The sequence below is a fragment of the Hippocampus zosterae genome, chromosome 4, assembly GCF_025434085.1.
Source record: "Hippocampus zosterae strain Florida chromosome 4, ASM2543408v3, whole genome shotgun sequence".
Taxonomy (NCBI): domain Eukaryota; kingdom Metazoa; phylum Chordata; class Actinopteri; order Syngnathiformes; family Syngnathidae; genus Hippocampus; species Hippocampus zosterae.
This window is the reverse complement of record NC_067454.1, coordinates 25362521-25383009: the sequence shown is the minus strand read 5'-3', so window position 1 is coordinate 25383009 and position 20489 is coordinate 25362521. Positions and strand designations below refer to the sequence as shown.

Below are 20489 nucleotides of genomic sequence, written 5' to 3'. Positions count from 1 at the left end.
ATGAGCCAATCGGAAAGCAGAACTGCATGCTGCGTGTTTTGAACAACGATACAAACGGACAAGTGAGAGCGAGCGCTAGAGTTGACGATCGGTACTGTAGTTTCTCTCTTTCATACGTTTTAATTTGTTTTCTTCGATCGGTGGCAGTCATACCGCTGTTAACGATGAGGAGAAGGTATGATATAAATATTTTTGTATTGCATTGAACAAACTGTGACGCGTTGATAAAACACGTTAACCGGTTTCGGTCCAGTGCACCGAACACTGAGCATTTGTTTGAATCCTCCTTCACTTGTTTACAACAGTTGTACTCATTGCGATATAACGATTAGCGTCTTAAATGCTGTAATTTTTGCAGTGAGGTACTAGCAGCAGAGTCTGTTTCATGCCTCAACAAAGCCTTGTGCCACTTGAAGGACATTTGGGAAGAGATTGGCATTCCAGAAGACCAAAGGCTACAGCGAACTAATGTTGTTAAGAACCACATCAAGGTGAGTCAAGTCTTACGTTATTACAACCGATAAAAACTATATGTTGCTACAGCTTGGTTTTTATTCAAGGTACAGTATACAGTACTTTATACCGTGTCGTGAACATGAGTTGCACCTGCAACAACCTAAAGCAGCGGTCGGGAACTCCGGTTCCTCGAGAGTCAGATCCTGCCTGTTTTAGATCTGTCCCGACTTCAATACACTTGATTCCAGTGATCAACTCATCAGCAAGCCCTATAAGCATGAAACGATCATGATCAATTGAACCAGGTGTCCTGGAGTTGGGAGACATCTAAAACGGGCAGAATATGGTTCTCGAGGACCTGGAGTCCCTTACCCCTGATCTAATGAGATGATTATCATTGCCTTAAATAATATTCTTTTTGAATAATACTGTCAGAGATGTTTAATGTACTGCATGTACTATTTTATCTGGAGTTTAAAAGTTCGAACTGGATTAGTGAATGGTTCTTCTTTTAAAAATGCATTCTTCACATTTAAATAGTTGGCAGTGGGATATTACCAGACCGTTTCTGCTCCGTATGTTTGTATTATTGTTTGTAATGTTTTGCCATGCATCATGAATGATTAAATCATATGTTGTCTGACATAAGATGAATGAATGACAATTGATGGGGAGTTTATTCAAGTCAAATTTTAACTCAATTTTATTAAAGGAGAGAGAGAGATTTCCCTCTCTATCAATTTAATATGCAAAAGACCATTTTGGATTTAAAAAATGTAATATATGTTATACCACATCGTTGTTGTTTATTTTTTTTAATATCACTGGAAGTGAAGTAATGTAATTACATTACATAGGGCGCACCTCCCTACAGAAAGCTGCCATGTTTCGCCACCATCTTTCTGCGATAGACACCCAAAGGTAGCAAACTTAAGGCCGTAGTTCTTAACATCAAGACTATAGCACGTGTGACATACCCGATACACTTATTTTGTCACTTGTCTGTGTTCAAGAAACTGTTTGTGATGACATTTTGCTTGCATCTCTTTGAATATGGTGGTGCAAAGTTTGACCTCTCTGAGGCACTGTAGTGCGCGAGCTTTAAAATTCATGGGGTTCCCGCTTAGGTCGTTGCATTCAATTTATAGATGGCAGTAAATTGTACACGTTGTACCTTTAAAAGATAGGCAGTGGTTATGCATTTTATTGTGGTTGGCTATTAGGCATCTTGTATTATTTTGCCGTGTCACGGGTTCAGCTCTCATGCTGGTTGATAATAAAAAGAGTCAAAATTAGTCTTAAGAAAATGTGGTTGTGGTTCGAATCAACAGACCAAGTGTTCTGCTTTAAAAAACACACACACATAAAGTTAGGGTAAGACTACGATTTGGAAACACAAAGTTACTGACATTGCCCTATCGACCACATGGGGCAGAACAGGCACACCCTGAACTAGTTGCCAGCCAATTGCAGTGTAAACAAGGCAACTGAACAAAACATGCAATCAGTCAATCAGTGTACATCCTGATTTATATAGCGCCTTCACAATAGCTGCAGCTGAAAGCGCTTTACAAAACGATTAACTGAATACCGTAAATAATATACACAACACATAACGTAAAACACGGACAGTCATGCAATCTTAACCACTTTTCCTACGCACGCTGTGTTTTTTGAAGCAGTTCTAGATGAAGGAGGAGAGAATCAAAGTCTCCTTTCTCCAGTGGTTTAGAGACATCATGCTCAAAATGTGCACACGTCGGCTACAAGCTACGTTTCAAAGTAAACAAGAATCTGAAACATCCACTGACGAAAAAAGAGATTGGTTCACTTCTCCTGTAAATCCATTTCAATTCCAAGTGGTGACTCTCAGCTCCAAATACGCATCGGCGCTCCGTGCCGACGCTCTTCTCTCCTCATCCTCAACTTCAGCAGCCCTCCATCCAGGCGCACCCAACGCAGACTATCCAACAGCGCCGACATCTCCGCTGAACAAAACAGGGCTGTGAAAAAAGCTCCCATGACAGGCGCAAGAAACACAGACATTCCTCCCAATCAAAATCAGTGCTGATACACGCATTGGTCCAACCACCAAGCACAGATTCCTCTCCTTTGACGAATGTCGTGGCCAAAAAATGCTGAAAGCAATCCACAGCAGGTCCACACGACGTAACACCAAACACCATGTGACAAAACAAAAGAAAAAAAAACAGTTTAGAAACAATAAAACGCTAAAGTATAAACCACACGTGTCAAAGTCAAGGCCCGGGGGCCAGATCTGGCCCGCCACACAATTTATGTGGCCCACAAAAGCAAATCATGCATGCCAACTTCCATGATGCTTGCTAAAGTCTGAACCCACATTTCATATTGTCATATCTAATCCATAACAACAATATTTAAACAAACCATTATTCTTGACTTCTGATTTCAAAAGAGGTTCTCCATCATATGTTGCTTGTTGTGTATATAATATGTGGAGGTGGTTAAACATTTATATGGTTTTTAAAAATTCACAGTCATGACGGCCCTGCAAGGGAAAACCGTAACGACAATGTGGCCCCGACAAAAATGAGTTTGACACCCCTGGTATCAACAACAATGGAATAAATATCAACACAAGGACATACTTTTAAGTTGCCAAGAAATTGACATGTGTGTTCAGGCAAGTTTAAAATGCCGATAGGAAGGGAGCTTGTCAAAAATATGGTGCACTTAACTGTTTTACCACACAAGATTTCCTTGAATCCCCCATCTGTTATGTTTGCAATGCAGTATCCATTTTTTAAAATTATCTTGACACTTAATCTTTAGCAAAGACTACCTATTGCAAAAATGAATTGTAATTAGCAGTTTGGTTCTGGTGCATTGACTTGAAGTCGATTAACTGTGATAATTCTGTCCACCAGAGCTTACTTGATATGATGATCAAAGAAGAGGAATCCCTGAGGAGCAGAGTTATAAGCAGCATTCAGAACTGCAAAACTGAACTGGAGAAGCTCTGTCTCGAACTTCAGATTCCTATGTTTCAGGTAATTGTCCGTGATGATGCGTTTTATATGAAGAGTGAACATGGCAACAATTTCTTACAAATATATCCGATTAGATTCTGGATTACAGACGGTCAACTGTGCATACCAAACCCATTTTAAATTGCTGTCATATTTGAATTCAGGCAGTTTGTTGTAAATGCAAAGCTCAAGTTTGAACAAAATCCATTCCAAGAAGCTGGAGCTCTGATTTAGAATGTTACAGGAAATAGTCAGACTTCATCGCTGGTGTCATGGTTCACCTGCCTGACTTTGGCGCAGGCAGGGTGGGTACGGCTGAGTGACAGGGACAGTGCATACGTTAGTCTCCTCCTAGTCGGTGACCCTGAACAGTGTCAGAGGGCCAACATTGTAACGACTCCATCGGCATTGTATTCGTGAAAGGTTTGTGGAAACAAGTATTTAACCACTCTTAACAAAGGTTGCAAACACTTTATTGCATACTCACTGTGTTAAGATACCGTGAGTTACATTTCGGGTTCTGTGGTTGGCATCACATTGTGCCTTTTCAATCCTTCTGTTAATGTGGTTTTAATTACTCTGTCTCGATTCAGGATGAGGTTGGTCTGAGCATGCTCCAGCAGGAGAAGAACCTACGTACGCTGGTCGCTGGCCTGAGAAAGGAGAAGACTCGCCGTATGCAAGAGCTGAAGGCTCTGCTGGAGCAGGACCACGAGCTGTGTGACATCCTGTGCTCCATTCCATTTGGTATCTCCCCAGATTCCGTTCCCTCGAAGGACCAACTGGAGAGCTTTCACCAACATATTGCAAACCAAAATGCAGAGAAGGTAGGAGCTTTTTCCACTTGGCTGCACTCACCATTTTGACTCCTTTAAGACCAGTTTTTAGTTTTACCTTTCCTATTACCAAAAGTGTTCTTCTCAGACCATCATTCTATGAAATCATTTTAAATTCAACACAGACATTAAGACCCGAAGGGACCTTTTTTCTTAACCAAAGCAGTACTGTGAATTGTTTAAAAAATGCTGTTGATTGGCAGTGTCATGCATGATGTTGCGGTTATATTTGGATCACTATGGGAGGAATGATGTGATTTGGGGTCTAAATCAACTGCCGCCTAGAGCTTGAGCAAAGTGATGCTAAAAGGACTGTGGATGTACTGTTATGTGAGGGATAAAAAGTCGTGTAATGGAGCAGGCTTGATTGGCATGTGAAATTGGGATGGAACACGTGTCCACATCTACCAGAATGCAAATGAAATGAAGACACACAATCAAATGGCATTTCTGCTGTGCTTTGCAACCCTTTTCTCTATGGACAGACAAATCGGTATGCTGAATTCACGGGCCTCAAGAAGCAGATCATCTTGTGCATGAATGATCTGGATCACATGCCGGAGACCAGCTTTGAGAAGGATGTTGTCGGCGAGGACGAGGACTCTTTTTGCCTCTCTCGTGATAACATTACCTCACTCAAACTGCTTCTTTGCCAGGTGAGATGGCTTTTCCTGGTCTCATTTATACTGTCAGAAAGTATACATGCGGAAAACTGAGCCCCAAAACAACATGCACGTCAATTTTTTTTTAAAACCCCATCATAAATTCATTCATTCATCACATTGAAAACCCCTACCTTGTTTCGTGGTTATTAGTCATATTAGGTCAATAATGTCAAACACCACACAATTACTGTTTGACTGCATTGCTGTGTTACATTGAGTACTGGACGACTACTCGGAACCCTCCATGAAAACATTTAAACCTGTCTGAGCTGACCACCGGGTTTATCTCAATTTTCGAGGACCTTCTGCATCACTTATTCAATATCTCAGCAATGGGACTTTTAATTGATGCCATACAGGCAGCGCACCATTGCATTTAGTTTGCGACTTGCGCAATGTTTTCCAAATGAGCACCCTGAATGCAGTCCAACCTGTTTAATTGTAAGCCGCTTTTTCACCCAGTCTTCATCACAAATTGTTGCAGAGAATTTACACGGGACCCTTTCAGATAAAAGACGTTGCGTGTTTGCACCGCTGTTGCAAGTTGCAACTTCATGCAGTCAGATATTCAGGTGATTGCTGACACACTGGAAGTGTTCTCCACAGACAGCGCAAAGCTGGCAAGCTGACTGCAACCTCCAATCCATACGCACAAGACAGCGAGTTGGGGGGGGGGGGGGGTCAGTTGAGTTGGCTGCCTTTACTTGTAGATGGCCATCATTTGAAAGCAGATTAGATTTCAGGCGCCACCCAAAACAATCCCTGTGATAGCTGATGTAACTGCCGGGTTGCAGCTGGAGCAACGCAAGAAAGACAACGAGTTAGCCTGTGAGGCTCTTCGAGAGAAGATCCAGCAGCTGTGGGACAGACTGCAGGTATCCCAGGAGGAGAGAGAGGCTTTCACTGAACACATGGTCATGTCCAAGAAGCGCAACCTGAAGGCGGTGAGATGACTTGACGAGCCTCATTTTCGTATAAGTCCTCCATAAGTTGTTGTTTTTTTTTAATGCACGTTTTTTCCCTTATCAGTTGCAAGCAGGGCTAAAACATCTGGAGGAACTAAAACTGCAGAACCTTCGCAATGTTACAGATGCCATTCGCTCTGAGATCGCTGTGTTTTGGGAGAAATGCTTCTTAAGCACTGAGCAACGGCAGGCATTTTCCCCATATTTTAGTGGTGAGTTTATTTTCCCAGGTCATTATTGAGGGGGGGGGGGACAATTGTGTTGGGTTTTGCTAAGTGTAAAACTTGATCCTATAGAGGATTTCACTGAGGACCTACTGAGTATGCATGATGCTGAGATTCAGCGTCTGAAGCAGCATTATGAGGCTCACAAAGAGCTTTTTGATGGCGTTCACCAGTGGGAAGAAAGCTGGAGACACTTCCTGGAGTTAGATGTGAGTACACCTGAATGGTGAAAAACACATGGGGGTGTGGGGGGTGTAACAATGCAACAACTATGGCTGGGCCGTATATCTTTATCGTACCAAAATCAAGATGAGAACATTCAAGATATTATCAAAACAAGGACAATATCAGTCCTGTTCCTTGCCATGCTCTGGGGGTGTGGGGGGTATAACAATACAACAACTATGGCTGGGCCGTATATCTTTATCGTACCAAAATCAAGATGAGAACATTCAAGATATTATCAAAACAAGGACGATATCAGTCCTGTTCCTTGCCATGCTCGTGCTGTATGTAAATCTCCGTTCAAGCAATTACAAATCCTCCTTCCAAATTTGGCATTGATTGACAGTTAAAGCCAGTTGACAATCATCTTGAAAAGGGCGAGAGTGAGGAGGGACACACCCAGTTTAATTTATTGATGACTCCGTTAATGTTGATGGCTATTATAGTAAGTTCTACACCCCCCCAAAAACAAACATATATATATATATATATATATATATATATATATATATATATATAATATTGCACATGCTTGTTGGATTAGATTGATGTACTGTATATATTTTTCTTCTTTTTTTTTTTTAAATGTTTATTTTTCACTGCATCCATAATAACCGCAAAGGCTCAGCCGCACTCATTACCAAACAGCCATTGTCCAACAAACAAGCTTAAACTGTTGTCAGTCATCATACTTGAAACCATATAAAGTAGTTCATTTCAGTTTTAAAATCTTTTTATTCCACTCAAAATTTGTAGAAATACCGTCGTTGATTGGTTGCATGGTATTTCGCTAAAAAGTTGGATTTTTATTTCAGAAAAAAGCATCAGATCCATCGAGATTTACAAATAGAGGAGGGAATCTGCTCAGAGAGGAGAAACTGAGGGCTGATTTGCATAAAAACCTGCCAAAGGTAAGAAATACCTGCGATACAATTTTGAGCATGTGATAATAAACACAATTTATTGTATTAAGCTGGAAAAGAAACTAAAAGGCCAGATTGATGCATGGGAAAGTGAGCAGGGCAGCGAGTTTTTGGTCAATGGCCAGAAATTTCTTCAATACGTAAACGAACAGTGGAAGTTGCACCAAGCCGAAAAAGAAAAAGAAAAACTAGAAAGGGTAAGGATGTTACCTTTACGCCAAACCGATTTGCCTATATTTGAGTTGACATTCCTCTTTTTAAATGCTTACTAGCAACTAAAGAAGAGCAAGCAGACTGAGGAGGATATGCTGTATGGGACAGCAGTGCAAACCCCCAAGCGGAGGTTGCTGGGCAACCATACACCAAATAAATCACGAAGGATGGTAAACCTGCCAGGTTTTTTTCCTTATACAGTATGCTGCCATTGTGGTATTACCGTAATTTAGTGGTAATTTGGGTCTTTAATGCAGTATATGATACTTTTGCCTCTCAGAATGCTACCTCCAGTATTTCTATGGCCACGTCCAACAGCACCATGCGCTCTGCAGCCTCTGCCTACAGCGGAATTGTCTGTCGCTCACCTGTGCCGCGCTCACCGATGACACGGCCCCCTTTATCTGCCAATAAGGTTGGTCGAAAGAATGTGGATAAAATACACTGAGACGCTCTGAGTAATGTTTGGACAATGTGGCTTTTTTCAGAAATCACGTTTTGGAATACCCTTATTTTCACTGACAATAATTGGTGCTTTGATTTGGTCGTAATGATTCAAATTATTGGTTTACAATGCAAAAAGAGGGTCCAAGGCAGAGTGGGCAGTGTTGTACCTGAATGAACAAAAATATTTGTATAAATGAAATTATGCATAGATTGTCCCTCCTCTGTAGGAGGCTGCGATGTTTTGTTGTCATCTTTCTGCTCACAGACTCCCAAAAGAGACAATCTTAGCAAAGCTAATCCCCCATGCCATGTCTCCCTTGTTCAATTATGAATTGAGGCTAATGGCAGTTTTCACTTCATTTTCACTGACCGCACCCAAGCCTGCTTACCTCCAGACCTGTTAAATCAATTCATCCAAATCAGGGGTGAGCAAATAATTTTGCTAAGTAGCCAAATGATAAACTGCATCCCTTGTCAAATGTAAATCTACGCGCTCATCTCAAATTTGTTTGTATTATTTTTAATGTATTTAGAAAAAACTAAAATTTTCAATAAACTGATATGTGTGTAGACATGGTATGTCCTGTTATAATTAACAGGACATAAATAATTAAATTAATAACTATAAAATTTGAACAAAATTACAGAGTAAGCCGTCATTAAAATTATTATCTTGACGCTTTAAAAATTAGAACATTCATTTTGTGCAGCAGCTACCAACTCACATTAGCCATTCCTAGTCAAGACCCTCAAATATATCGATGAGGCAGATAATATTATTGACAGTAATTTATAATGACACAACTGTACATCTGCATGCAGTATTATCAGGCAAAATCTTCTTGGCCCACTTCCCTTAATGTGCAGGAAATACAAACGTTGCTAACATTGGGACTATTCCCGTCAGTCTTTTCTTTTTGGAGTGGCGGGGGTGAGATAAATAGCTCCCGGAGAGATTTGAATTGATATAGCAAAAAAATGCTGCTAAAGTCCGGCACGCACAAGGCGCCATCGGTGCTCGTCGAATGGTAACATTTAAGTTTTAAGATAAGATATCCTTTATTGTCCCACACTGGGTACATTTACAGTATACAGCAGCAAAATTGGGGGGTAGCAAGAAGAAAAAAAACGTTTTGCATGTACAAAATAAATGTTTTAGAAGAGAGCTGTACACAGTTCAATATAAGTGCAATATAAATATTATATATATATATACTGGGGCGGCCCGGTAGTCCAGTGGTTAGCACGTCGGCTTCACAGTGCAGAGGTACCGGGTTCGATTCCAGCTCCGGCCTCCCTGTGTGGAGTTTGCATGTTCTCCCCGGGCCTGCGTGGGTTTTCTCCGGGTGCTCCGGTTTCCTCCCACATTCCAAAAACATGCGTGGCAGGCTGATTGGACGCTCCAAATTGTCCCTAGGTGTGAGTGTGAGCGTGGATGGTTGTTCGTCTATGTGTGCCCTGCGATTGGCTGGCAACCGATTCAGGGTGTCCCCCACCTACTGCCTGGAGACAGCTGGGATAGGCTCCAGCACCCCCCGCGACCCTAGTGAGGATCAAGCGGCTCGGAAAATGAATGAATGAATGAATATATATACTGTATATATGCAACTGGTATAAGGTGGCTCTGCTATTTACAATTGTTACTGGTTTTTCACCTATGTTATTTTTGTAACAGTCTGTGGCTGAAGGAGCTACTCGTTACACTGTCCAATCCCAACACACGTGATTATCTCACCTCGAAACAGCTGTGCCAGTGGCGCCCAGTGTGCGCCGTTGGTACTTTGTGTACGCCGGGCTTTAGTTGTGTGACAAAATGAAATCAGCCAAAAGACTTCAAAAAGCTGGATGAGCAGTTGAAGATGGATGACAATTTACTTTTGAGTCTGACAAGGGCCCTGAGATCTGTTTTTTTTTTTTTTTGTTTGTTTGTTTTGGATTTTTTTTTTACATAAAGTAAAAAGGTTGAAGTCATTCAGTGCTATCCTGAAGATGATGTTCAGTGAGTCTCTGTTTCTCCCACTGGATCTGTTTCAGGGTCCCGCACAAAGAATTGGTGGTGGTAAACCTCCCCATCCAAAAGTGAACTGTGACAAAGAGAATGAGACTCAGTTGAAGGGAACCCCTCTGAGTGGTGCGTTGCTGACCCCCGCTAGTCCGCAGTGTAACGTCAGCCTTAACTCAGTTGCCAGCACATATTCCGAGTTTGTGGTAATTGACCATTTTGTCTTCATGTTTTGTCTACCCTTTTCCCCTTGCTTTGCCTCTTGCGTGGAATATGTGGCGTGTTACGAAATTTGATACATTTCTGTAAATTTGCCTTTTGGAGGGACTTCATGAATACTGAAAGTATTCAGTCCAGGTGTGTTAATTTCTTAATCCTTGAGTGATTTCACACTTTGCGTTAATTGCATGTCTGTCAATTAAAGCATGCTGTTTCGCGCTCGAGTGACACCACGCCTTTAAAAATCACATACAGTTCTTACTTACACTATTCTTCAGTATACGGTGCTAAAGTTCAAGTGTGTAGCTTGCCAATTGAGTAAAATCTCAGTTGATCCTGTGCCTCCAATTTAGAAACTATTTCTCCCATAGAAAGTCGTGGTCATAGGACTGACACTGATAACAATCGCACATCCAAAACAAAACAGTCTCAACTGTAATGAGCTCAGTGCATTGTAATGACATCTCAAAGCATCCAATAGGGGAAATGATAGCGGAATGATTTCAGAGGGACAAAAGCAAGACTTTTTTGGCAGAGTTTTACGGTGACATTTCTTTCTTTATTTGTATTTTTCGGTCAACAAACCAATGATTTGTGAATGTTAACTTGGAAGACTTGAGCCAAAGGCTGCGACGTTCATTCTTGGTCCTAAAAATTGTTTTGCTTTTCCTTTTTGACAGCGAGACTTGTCGAAGGCCTCTAACCCCAAGATCCAGCAGCACATCCTGAACTCTACCATCACCAAACTTTAACCTCTCACCTCTGGACATGACTCCCTCCACTATATATATTTATATACATTCACATGATGGAAATCCACAGTTGTTTATTCATGAGCTCAACTTTACAATTGCAAAACTTTTTTTTTCTACTTCATAAAAAATTCTGAATAGATAGCACAATATGGCGCTCTATGCATTTAAATGTAAGTGAAGTTAATAATGCAGTATTAGTGGTTAATGAGGGGCTTTGCTGCTTTGAGCGGTGCTATCACACAGATGTTTAGTCTGTCACTGTCCACGGGAAACATGCTATAGTCACGCTGCCTTGCCTTTTAAGTGTTGACGAAGATGAAAAGAAAATCCGGCCTCATGGTATTTGTTTGTAAGCAACATTTAATTAGTCATCATTCAGAAGTTATGCAATCTAAAGGTGACCCACCAAATGTAATATATATATTTGCACTTTTTGTAAAATATCTTCCAGTTCATTGTGTAGTTTTACACACTGTTCCATTTGAAGTTTTCCCCCCTGGTTGTAACGTGTGACTGTCTGTACATATATATTTTTTATTTCTTTACATCCCTTTTTTTTTTTTTTTTTTTTTTTTGACAAGCGGAATGGACTAGCCATTAAGATGGTAATAAGTCCTGTACCAGTGCTTTTACATTTAGTGGACAGGATCGTTAATGTAAAAGCTCTATCTCACTTAGAATCACTACATGGGCAAACAGCATTTTATGTATGGCTCGTATGTAATCCATTACTAAGCAATTGTTTTTATGGGAAATGTAAAAACGTCCTCATGTATGCCTTTTTTTCTACTGTAAAGACTGGGAAACTGGGGCGTTTTGTTTTTCTTTTTCCCTTTGATGCTCTATTGTAATTTGGAACATGGTGATACTTGAGTGAAGGGGTCAACTTCTGTTCATTTGAATTACTTTAGAACAACTGCAGTTTCTGGTGTACGGGGTGATTCAAAAAGAACGAGCCAAAGCCATTAGGCATTTATTCACTTCTAAAGCAATGTAATGGAATAAATCCATCACTTTCAAAATGGCGGGTCCTCATGTAGGCCAATGATCTTTTGATTAATACTTTGAGTTAAAAGTATTTCAAGCATATCTAACGTTTTTTGTTTTTTTTTAACGTAACCCACACAGATAGACCCATAGCCAGGCACTTGCCAACAGAAATGTTTTTTTTTTCCGGCAATCTCCGATGTCATTTACAGAAGGCCGGGTGCAAGTCAGCCATTGTTCTGCACCGTTGTTAGTCCCGTTAACTGCTCTTTGCCATTGTTATCAAGTTAATCTGCGAAATGCTTCCATGCTGTGTGGCGATGCACTGTTAACATTCAGGCAAACAGTTGTTTGAGTGGCCAAAAGAACAGAATAGGGTATTTAAATGGATCCGAAAATTGGAACTACCATATCTCTAATCGCTCAACTGGAGTTAAGAAATTCGGCAGTGGTTTTTGGTTCAAACCCGAGGGGAAAAACAGAATCTGTTGTGTGAAAGAAGACGAGCGTGATGGCCATCTAGTCAAATTATACAAGAACTTGCTCTAATCACTTTATATCTGTTCATTTTTTTCTGTTTCATGTGCAGTGAAAGGGTCATAAGATTAACCTTTCATTGTAAATATGAGACAGACATGATTCACGTTTTTGTTTGTGTTGTTCCCAGGTGCCAGCACTCTTTACGATCAAATAATTAACCTTGTGATGGCTCTTCCATCTAAACAACTTTGCTTTTTTTGACATAATCACTTTGAAAAATTGGTTTCACTGTGTCACTGCAATGGATGGGTGTCCTAATTAGGACCTTTTTCACCATACTAGACATAAGTAGACTGATAATGGAAACAGTGCATAAAATTTGTCTTTATGTTTTCCTTTGGTAGGTAAGCCCTCAAATGGGCCGATGGACACTAAGCATTGTGGGTTAAGTGACGTCAGCAAAAGGTGCCTATTCGCTTGACTGCTAGATTTGAATGATTTCATTTTTCATCAAGTTGGGTCACTGCCCCATTGGCACCCCGAGGTGCATGGGTTTTCTCAGCTAGGACTCCGGTCTCAAATACCGCATCTGACCCCTCTGTCTATGTTCCATGTTCAGGTGTACTAAATTCTTTTGAAACTGTCTCCTTGGCGCTTTTGGAGGATGTAGTTCGCCAAACTAAGCCATCTGGCTCCCCTTGCGACTCTCTTCCCCCGCACTTCTTTCAGGAGGTTCTCCCGAGTGATGGCGCATCGGTCTTGGATATCATCAACAGCAGCCTCTCTTCTGGTGTAGTTCCCCAACAGTTTAAACATGCTGTGGTCCAACCTTTGATCAAGAAACCTGGTCTTGATCCAGATGTGCTGTCAAGTTTCAGGCCCATTTATAAACTGCCTTTCATTTCCAAAATTCTGGAAAAAGTGGTGCACATGCAGTTGAAACTTTTCTTGGATGAACATAACATCTTGGAGGTCTTCCAGTCAGGTTTCAAGACGATGCATAGCACGGAGTCAGCCCTGTTACGCGTTTCTAATGACATCCTCCTGGAAAATGACTCTGGAGACCACGTGTGTCGAGTTTTATTGGCCTTAACTGCAGCATTTGAGTATTCTGCTGACTCGTTTGCAGCACTTGGTGGGCATTGGCGGCAGTGCTCTTGAGTGGTTTAGGTCGTATCTAGCTGAGAGAACCTTTTGTGTCAGCCTTGGCTGCTCTGACTCACGCACTGCTCTCCTGTCATGTGGTGTTCCACAGGGTTCAATTCTGGGGCCTCTGCTGTTCTCGCTGTATCTGCTCCCATTGGGTTCCATCTTAAGGAAACATGGTACTGTATTCCCTTCCACTGCTATGCAGATGGCTGCCAGATCTATGTCCCACTGAGCACGAAAGACACCTTCTCAGTAAGGCCACTCCTATCCTGTCTGGAAGAAATCAAAACCTGGATGGCACAAAATTTCTTGAAATTCAACGAAAAGAAGACAGAGGTGATATTGTTTGGTCCCACTGGCCCTTGTACATTCCATCCTGTAGACTTGGGCCCCCTGTCTCCTTATCTTAAGTCAACAGTCTCAAACTTGGACCTTAAACTGGACAGTGATTTCAAACTTGATTGGCAAATTGGTGCCGTTGTTAAATCCAGTTTCTTTCACCTTAGACAGCTGGCCAAAATAAAACCTCTCCTCTCACTTGAACACTGATATAGTAATTCATGCCTTTGTCACATCCCGGCTCGATTACTGCAATGCCCTTTACTTTGGAGTCAGCCAGTCCTCCATTAAGTGCCTTCAGCTGGTCCAGAATGCCGCTGCTCGCCTCTTGACTGGTACTTGTAAGAGGGAGCACATGACTCCTACTCTGGGATCCCTTCACTGGCTCCCCATTCATTTTAGAGTTATTTTCAAGATCCTCCTCTTTGTTTTCAAATATCTGAATAATCTCGCGCCACCTTACCTCTCTGAGCTCATCCGCCCCTACACACAAAATTTACAGCTGAATAAGCTTCATCACAGAGTTTGAACTGGGATAGTGATGCAGAGGAAGCTATTTCAGAGACAGAGGATTTTTCTGGCACATATGGCATCAAAATGTGGGCAGCCTGTGATGCAATATCTAGTTTTGCATGGAATATGCAAGTGCATACTGGAAAGCGGCGTCGCGGTAGTCCAGTGGTTAGCACGTCGACTTCACAGTGCAGAGGTACTGGGTTCAATTCCAGCTCCGGCCTCACTGTGTGGAGTTTGCATGTTCTCCCCTGGCCTGGGTGGGTTTTCTCCGGGTACTCCGGTTTCCTCCCACATTCCAAAAACATGCATGGCAGGCTGATTGAAAGCTCTAAATTGTCCCTAGGTGTGAATGTGAGCGTGGATGGTTGTTCGTCTCTGTGTGCCCTGCGATTGGCTGGCAACCGATTCAGGGTGTCCCCCGCCTACTGCCCGAAGACAGCTGGGATAGGCTCCAGCAGCACCCCCCCGCGCGACCCTAGTGAGGATCAGGCGGTTCCGAAAATGGATGGATGGATACTGGAAAGCTACCTGGAGGAGCATCTGAGAAGATTCAGATGATGCGTGTGGTGCTGAGGATGAGTGAAGGACTGCAAAGTCATAACTTCTTTACAATATTACGGCCTTGGAGATGAAGTTCAGGAGAGAAAGTTGACTGTTGGCAACAGTCAGAAGAAATAAGACAGAAATTCTGAAGATGCAGGGCAGACCTCTGCATTCCTCAGTATTTGTTTTCACTGAGAAAGTATTGCCAGTGCAATACTTTGTAGATAAAACACTGAAAACCTCAGAAAAGTTAAATGAAAAAAAGAAGCGTGACACAGAAAAACTTTAACTAAACAGTTCTTAAATATACTTTTGGGATTAAAAATCTGTTGTCTGTTTCTTATCTGAATGCGTACATCATCTTAAACAAAGTTGTTACTGGTGTAACCTGTTTTTTGACTATTTTGTGTGGATTTTTACAGTGTGGGTCAAAATGACCCACAACACAATCAATGTGATTTTTTTCAACATAATATGAGGGTTAATTGTCCCTTGGTGAGCGTGAGGTCTCTGTGTGCCCTGCGATTGTCTGGCAACCAGTTATGGATGTATTTTTCCTACAGCCCAAAGACAGTTGGAGTCGGCTACAGCATGCCCGCCACCCTTGTGGGGATGAGTGGATTCGAAAAAGCCTTTGCGACTTCAACATTTTGAATAGCCAATTTTAAAATGGCTATTACTTTATGAGTTAAAAACACGAAGTCAAGTTGCCTCGTTCTGATCACGCAGCCCCATAATAAGTAAATTCGATAATAATAGTACAGTAATAGACAAAAAGAGCGAACTAAGTTTGTTTTGGAGGGCCTACCCGGAAGTTCTACGATAACCGGAAAAGAAGGTGGGGGCGGGGCACCAAACAACGTGCTTCGCAAACTGCGTCTCAATTGATGTCCTACACCCGTGACCTGCGGAAACATTGTGTTGTAGAATATTTAGCAATTTAATTATGTCTGGAGTTTTAGCAAGGCTGCTCTTCTACCCTACACTCGCCTACAATGTCGTCATGGAGAAAGTGTCTTCGCGAAGGTGGTTTGACCGTGTGGACGAAACGGTCCTACTTGGAGCGCTGCCCTTCAGATCCATGACCAAACAGGTTCGCCTTATCTTTTACTCTAAGTTAATCAATTCTCCATATTGTTTTCTGAAATGGATAGAATATGAATTATTCTGGAGCTCACCTGAATGTATGAATTACTTTTGGAACTCTTCTGAATGTATGAATTACTTTTTTTTTCAATGTACACACACCTACAATATTTTTTAATTGCTTGAATTTACAACAATAATTTTGTATTGCATTATATTGTTTAGAAATTGTTCAGGTATCTGTTTCTCACAGATCCCACTTCCGGCAATAAGATTCTTTAAAAAATGCCGCATGACTTCATATAAATAAATAAAATGTATTTTGATTCAACTCTAATATTGTCTTCAATGGCAATTGTTTTTTGAGTGTTCTGTGCTGTTTATATTGTATTTACATACATTTAAAGGTTTTTACAGTAAGGTACAAAAAGTTTTCTAATAAAGGTTGGTGTTTGCATCTGTGGTAGTTTTATGTGACATTTAATTTTTAAAACGTCATTTTACAGATTGATGTTTTTTGTCTTGCAGCTGGTAGAAACTGAAAACGTTCGAGGAGTGATCACAATGAATGAGAACTATGAGACCAAATACTTTTGTAACTCTGCTGAGGTGAGTTCATGGAAAGCTCTTTTTTGCAAGTTGAAGAACCAGACTTTCAAAAGGAGAGTGTTTACCTTGCAACATTTAAGAGGTTGACACAAGGGCTGGCCTGCTTGAATACAAAGTTTAACAATTGCTTTGTTGGTTTTGGGTATTGTACACCGATAGGAGTTAAGAGTACAGTATTTGTGGCGTAGCTCAGTGGTTCCCAACCTTTTATATAAAAATCCCCTATAGATTGCTTTAAATTGCCAGTTTTAAAATAATGGTCCTGACAACAAAGATAATTATAGAGTAATTCAACATATTATTAGCATACATTTGTTTTCATTTATTTCAAACATACAAATGTATAACAGAATCAAATAAGAGCAATTGAAACTTCAAGAATAATGAATGCGCCTTAAAATGTAAACATAATAATTTTTAAATTATAATCCTTATCATCATTACTACTTTCGCATGATCAAAAGATGACAGGATTGTTTGCCGCTTTCGTCCGGTGGCTGCCAGCTAGTTCTCAGTGGCTTTACTGTCCATGTGGGCAGGCTCTGCAAACTCTGCTTGCATTTTTATGCTTTCCACTTCATCACTTGGGTGCTACTTGTTCAAATGATTCAACAGGTTTGTGGTATTGCTTTGTTTTTTAACGCATACTGTACCTTACACAATAGCTTCATCCTCCATTTCGCTCTGACGATACCATAACACATGCAATGGTAAGGAACTTCTCTTGTCAAAATAGAGTACCGTAATCTTCCGAAGATTACTCCATGTCATGGCTGCCCATCAGCTGTGCGTTCAACTACACATTCTATCATTGTCAGACATGGCCCCAGGATTAAGGGCTAAATACACACTTTTGGTAGAGACATGTATTCAATATAAGGTATGAAAAGTAGAGATTTGGACCGTCATAGTTCATGGCGGCGAGGAAGAATAGATTTTTAAGATGACACAGTGCGTTCACTTGTGTGGAAACACTTTGGATTGAGCAAAAAGGGTGATCATCTTGACTAGACAATTGCAGTGTGAGTGGAATGTAATGGGAAGGCGACAATTTGGAACACATCAAAAAGGTGTTACTGCATTATTTATTCAAAAAGTCGATCATATATCTTCATATTGCTCAAAGAATGACCGATTATTGCGTTTGCATGTTTTGTCCAAAAAACGGTTTGTTGGTTAATAAATGTGCTGCCAGACATGTAGACCAAATGATATTTTTGAAAAAGAATAAATTGTGCAAAGATTTTGACACCCACACCGACTCTGGGGTAACCTTCTCATTGGGCGAATGTGTGTCCGATGTCTCAATATTTGACGGAAAAGTCGTAGGATAATTGTTTCTAAAATTTTTCAATAGTGATAGCCCTAGTGTACATTTAATATGATAGCACGTCAACAAATGATCATTATCCAATGTAAAATTTGCATTTATTAAATTTGTGCTTAAGTGTAAACGGTGGAAATGCTGAGATGTACAGTATGCATCTAGCATAGAATAGTGTAACATGCATTTTTCAACATTGCTTAGCATTCAAGCTGAGCTTCCATGAAGTGGAGGACTGGGTATCTGGCTGGAGTGAGGTTGTCTATTCAAACACTCAATGATCACTGGAACAAAATAATGTGCCAACCTTCACTATGGTGGCCAAGGTGGGTGACCACAAGGGGAAATTAATAGTGTAGATTCATTACACATGTCGAGTGAAATATTTTAAGTGGCTGACAGAATCTGTAGAATATATTGGTTTCACTTTCTGATATCAGTGGTAAAAAAATGTTCTAGAATTTTTTCCTTTTTGTGTGTGTGTGTGTGTGTGTGTGTGTGTGTGTGTGTGTGTGTGTGCGCGTGTGCGTGTGTGTGTGTGTGTGTGTGTGTGCGTGTGTGTGTGTGTGTGCGTAAACTTGTTTGGTAGGAGTGGCAGGCTGCTGGGGTTGAGCAACTGAGACTCAGCACTGTGGACCTCACCGGTGTTCCCACTTTAGAGAATCTGCACCGAGGTGTTGAGTTTGCTCTGCGACAAAGAGAGAAGGGAAACAGTGTTTATGTCCACTGCAAGGCTGGACGTTCCCGCAGTGCCACACTGGCTGCTGCATACCTCATACGGGTCAGTTCAGAATTTCTTTTGAATCTGAGAAAACATGAAAGTAACACGTTTGCCTACATCTTTTTGTTTGCATTTTTTAACAAATTGAGATTTTATCTAGTGCTGTCAGGAAGGAAGGAAGAAAAAAGGTGTGATTAATTATGACATGTAATAAATTGATCAAATTAATCTATAGTTTAATGTCATCTAAAAAATGCTGAGAAAACCACTATTTTCATTTTAAATTCATTACTTTATTGAGGCAGATCAAAAGAATGACATCACAAAAAAGTGCCATTATCAAGTATTTTATTCTTTTTAATCAAACCTGAACAGATGCAGTCCTAGCCATTTACTTTCTGCTGTATTTGAGACTAGTCCCAAATCACACCTGCAACCTTTAATTTCGACCACTGGGGGAATATCTTTTTTTTTTGTAAATGTCCAAATAATTACAAAATAAAATAGAACATCAGGTCCATAAAAAAGTTCTTAGGTTGACATATCAAAAACGGTTAGAACACTATTCTGAGCAATACAAGTAATGAACACTGAACTTGCTTCAGATAATAAAGATTGAGATTAACGCTAAATATGACTGTAATTAATTATTCACGATTATAATCATGGTCCTACATGTCTCTGTTTGGCTTTACAAAGGACAGGGTTCCCACACGTCCTGGAAAATGATTGGCCAATTTTCCAGTCATGGAAAAATGAAAAAAGTGTTGGCGCTTGACTTGTCAGGAAACAGACTAGCCTCCTTTCAACAACTACTGTTGTTGTAAGCATGGTACTCAAACAGTGACTTTTCAGTTCCAAAGCCTAAATCCTTATGACAAAAAATGAAGTCTGTTTTGGGCCCTGAGAATTATCAGGACCTTTCTCTGCCTTTGAGCTCCCATGGCCCCAATGACTACTTTTTTCCCCTTGTAAAATGCGAAATTTGTCATCTTTTCTTGAAGCCTAATTGTTTGTTCTTATTAGCGGTAAGTAGCACGTTGATTTTTGACGTTGCACTTGTTTGCCGACAGCTACACTGTTGGACCCCTGAGGAAGCATGTCAGAAACTGGCATCGGTCAGACCACACATCCTGGTGCGTACCGCCCAGGTGGAAATGTTGAGGAAATACCATCTGCAAGTGTGTGCGCAGTCCCAAGTGGAGTGAAGCACATCGTTTGGTGCCTCCTGCTGGATGGATGGAGTCTGGAACACTTGAAATTGGTCATTTGGACTTGGGTCTCCTCTTGCTACCGTTTATGTACACTCTGGGGCAAGATAGTAGAGCTTGTTGGACCTTTGGTTTTTTTAATCAACATTTTCAAAGTTTTATCGATTTGTTACATTTTTAGTTGTCAATTCAAGACTGCATCAAAAGCATGAATTTGTGTTGAAAATTTCTTACCTTGTATGGTTTTCTGTTTGCAATCTGAAGTAATGTATTTTGTATTGAATGGAAAGTAGTGTAGCAAATGGGACGCAAACATTTAAAATATGTCGTGAATTCTAATTGTATTTGGTGTGATGTTTTACATGCAACAGATTTACAGACAAAATTGCACGAAATTTTTAGTTTTTTCACATTTCTTATCATTGAGTTTACTTTGAAAAACTGCCATTGTTTCTTGAATAAAACATTTAAATGCTGCCTGATTGTGTTCATTTTAAAAACAGTATTATGATCAGATACATGAATGTAGTTTGTAATGTGATTTTTAGAGCATTGTAACACATTGACACCACATTGTAGTTGA

General features: G+C 40.7%; 3 protein-coding genes across 4 annotated transcripts in view; 2 read left to right on the top strand and 1 right to left on the bottom strand.

The window, feature by feature from the left end:
* LOC127599791 (uncharacterized) overlaps nucleotides 1–20489 on the bottom strand; it is a 149257-nt gene that overhangs the window by 119181 nt on the left and 9587 nt on the right. The gene's annotated exons all lie outside the window — the stretch shown is intronic.
* On the top strand, nucleotides 17–11965 carry prc1b (protein regulator of cytokinesis 1b). 2 transcript variants are annotated; one of them, XM_052063929.1, is made up of 14 exons: nucleotides 17–175; nucleotides 359–491; nucleotides 3366–3488; nucleotides 4061–4294; nucleotides 4789–4959; nucleotides 5763–5912; nucleotides 5998–6145; nucleotides 6230–6366; nucleotides 7198–7293; nucleotides 7356–7502; nucleotides 7578–7688; nucleotides 7799–7933; nucleotides 10000–10096; nucleotides 10867–11965. In XM_052063929.1, the coding sequence occupies exons 1-14, from the start codon at nucleotides 27–29 to the stop codon at nucleotides 10887–10889; spliced, it is 1854 nt and encodes a 617-aa protein (XP_051919889.1). In that variant the 5' UTR covers nucleotides 17–26; the 3' UTR covers nucleotides 10890–11965. The 2 variants fall into 2 exon arrangements, with proteins under 2 accessions (XP_051919889.1, XP_051919888.1); XM_052063928.1 differs by having other exon boundaries at nucleotides 10000–10173.
* Nucleotides 15780–20383, top strand: ptpmt1 (protein tyrosine phosphatase mitochondrial 1). Its single transcript, XM_052064046.1, has 4 exons — nucleotides 15780–16048; nucleotides 16570–16650; nucleotides 18564–18755; nucleotides 19769–20383. The coding sequence occupies exons 1-4, from the start codon at nucleotides 15902–15904 to the stop codon at nucleotides 19901–19903; spliced, it is 555 nt and encodes a 184-aa protein (XP_051920006.1). The 5' UTR covers nucleotides 15780–15901; the 3' UTR covers nucleotides 19904–20383.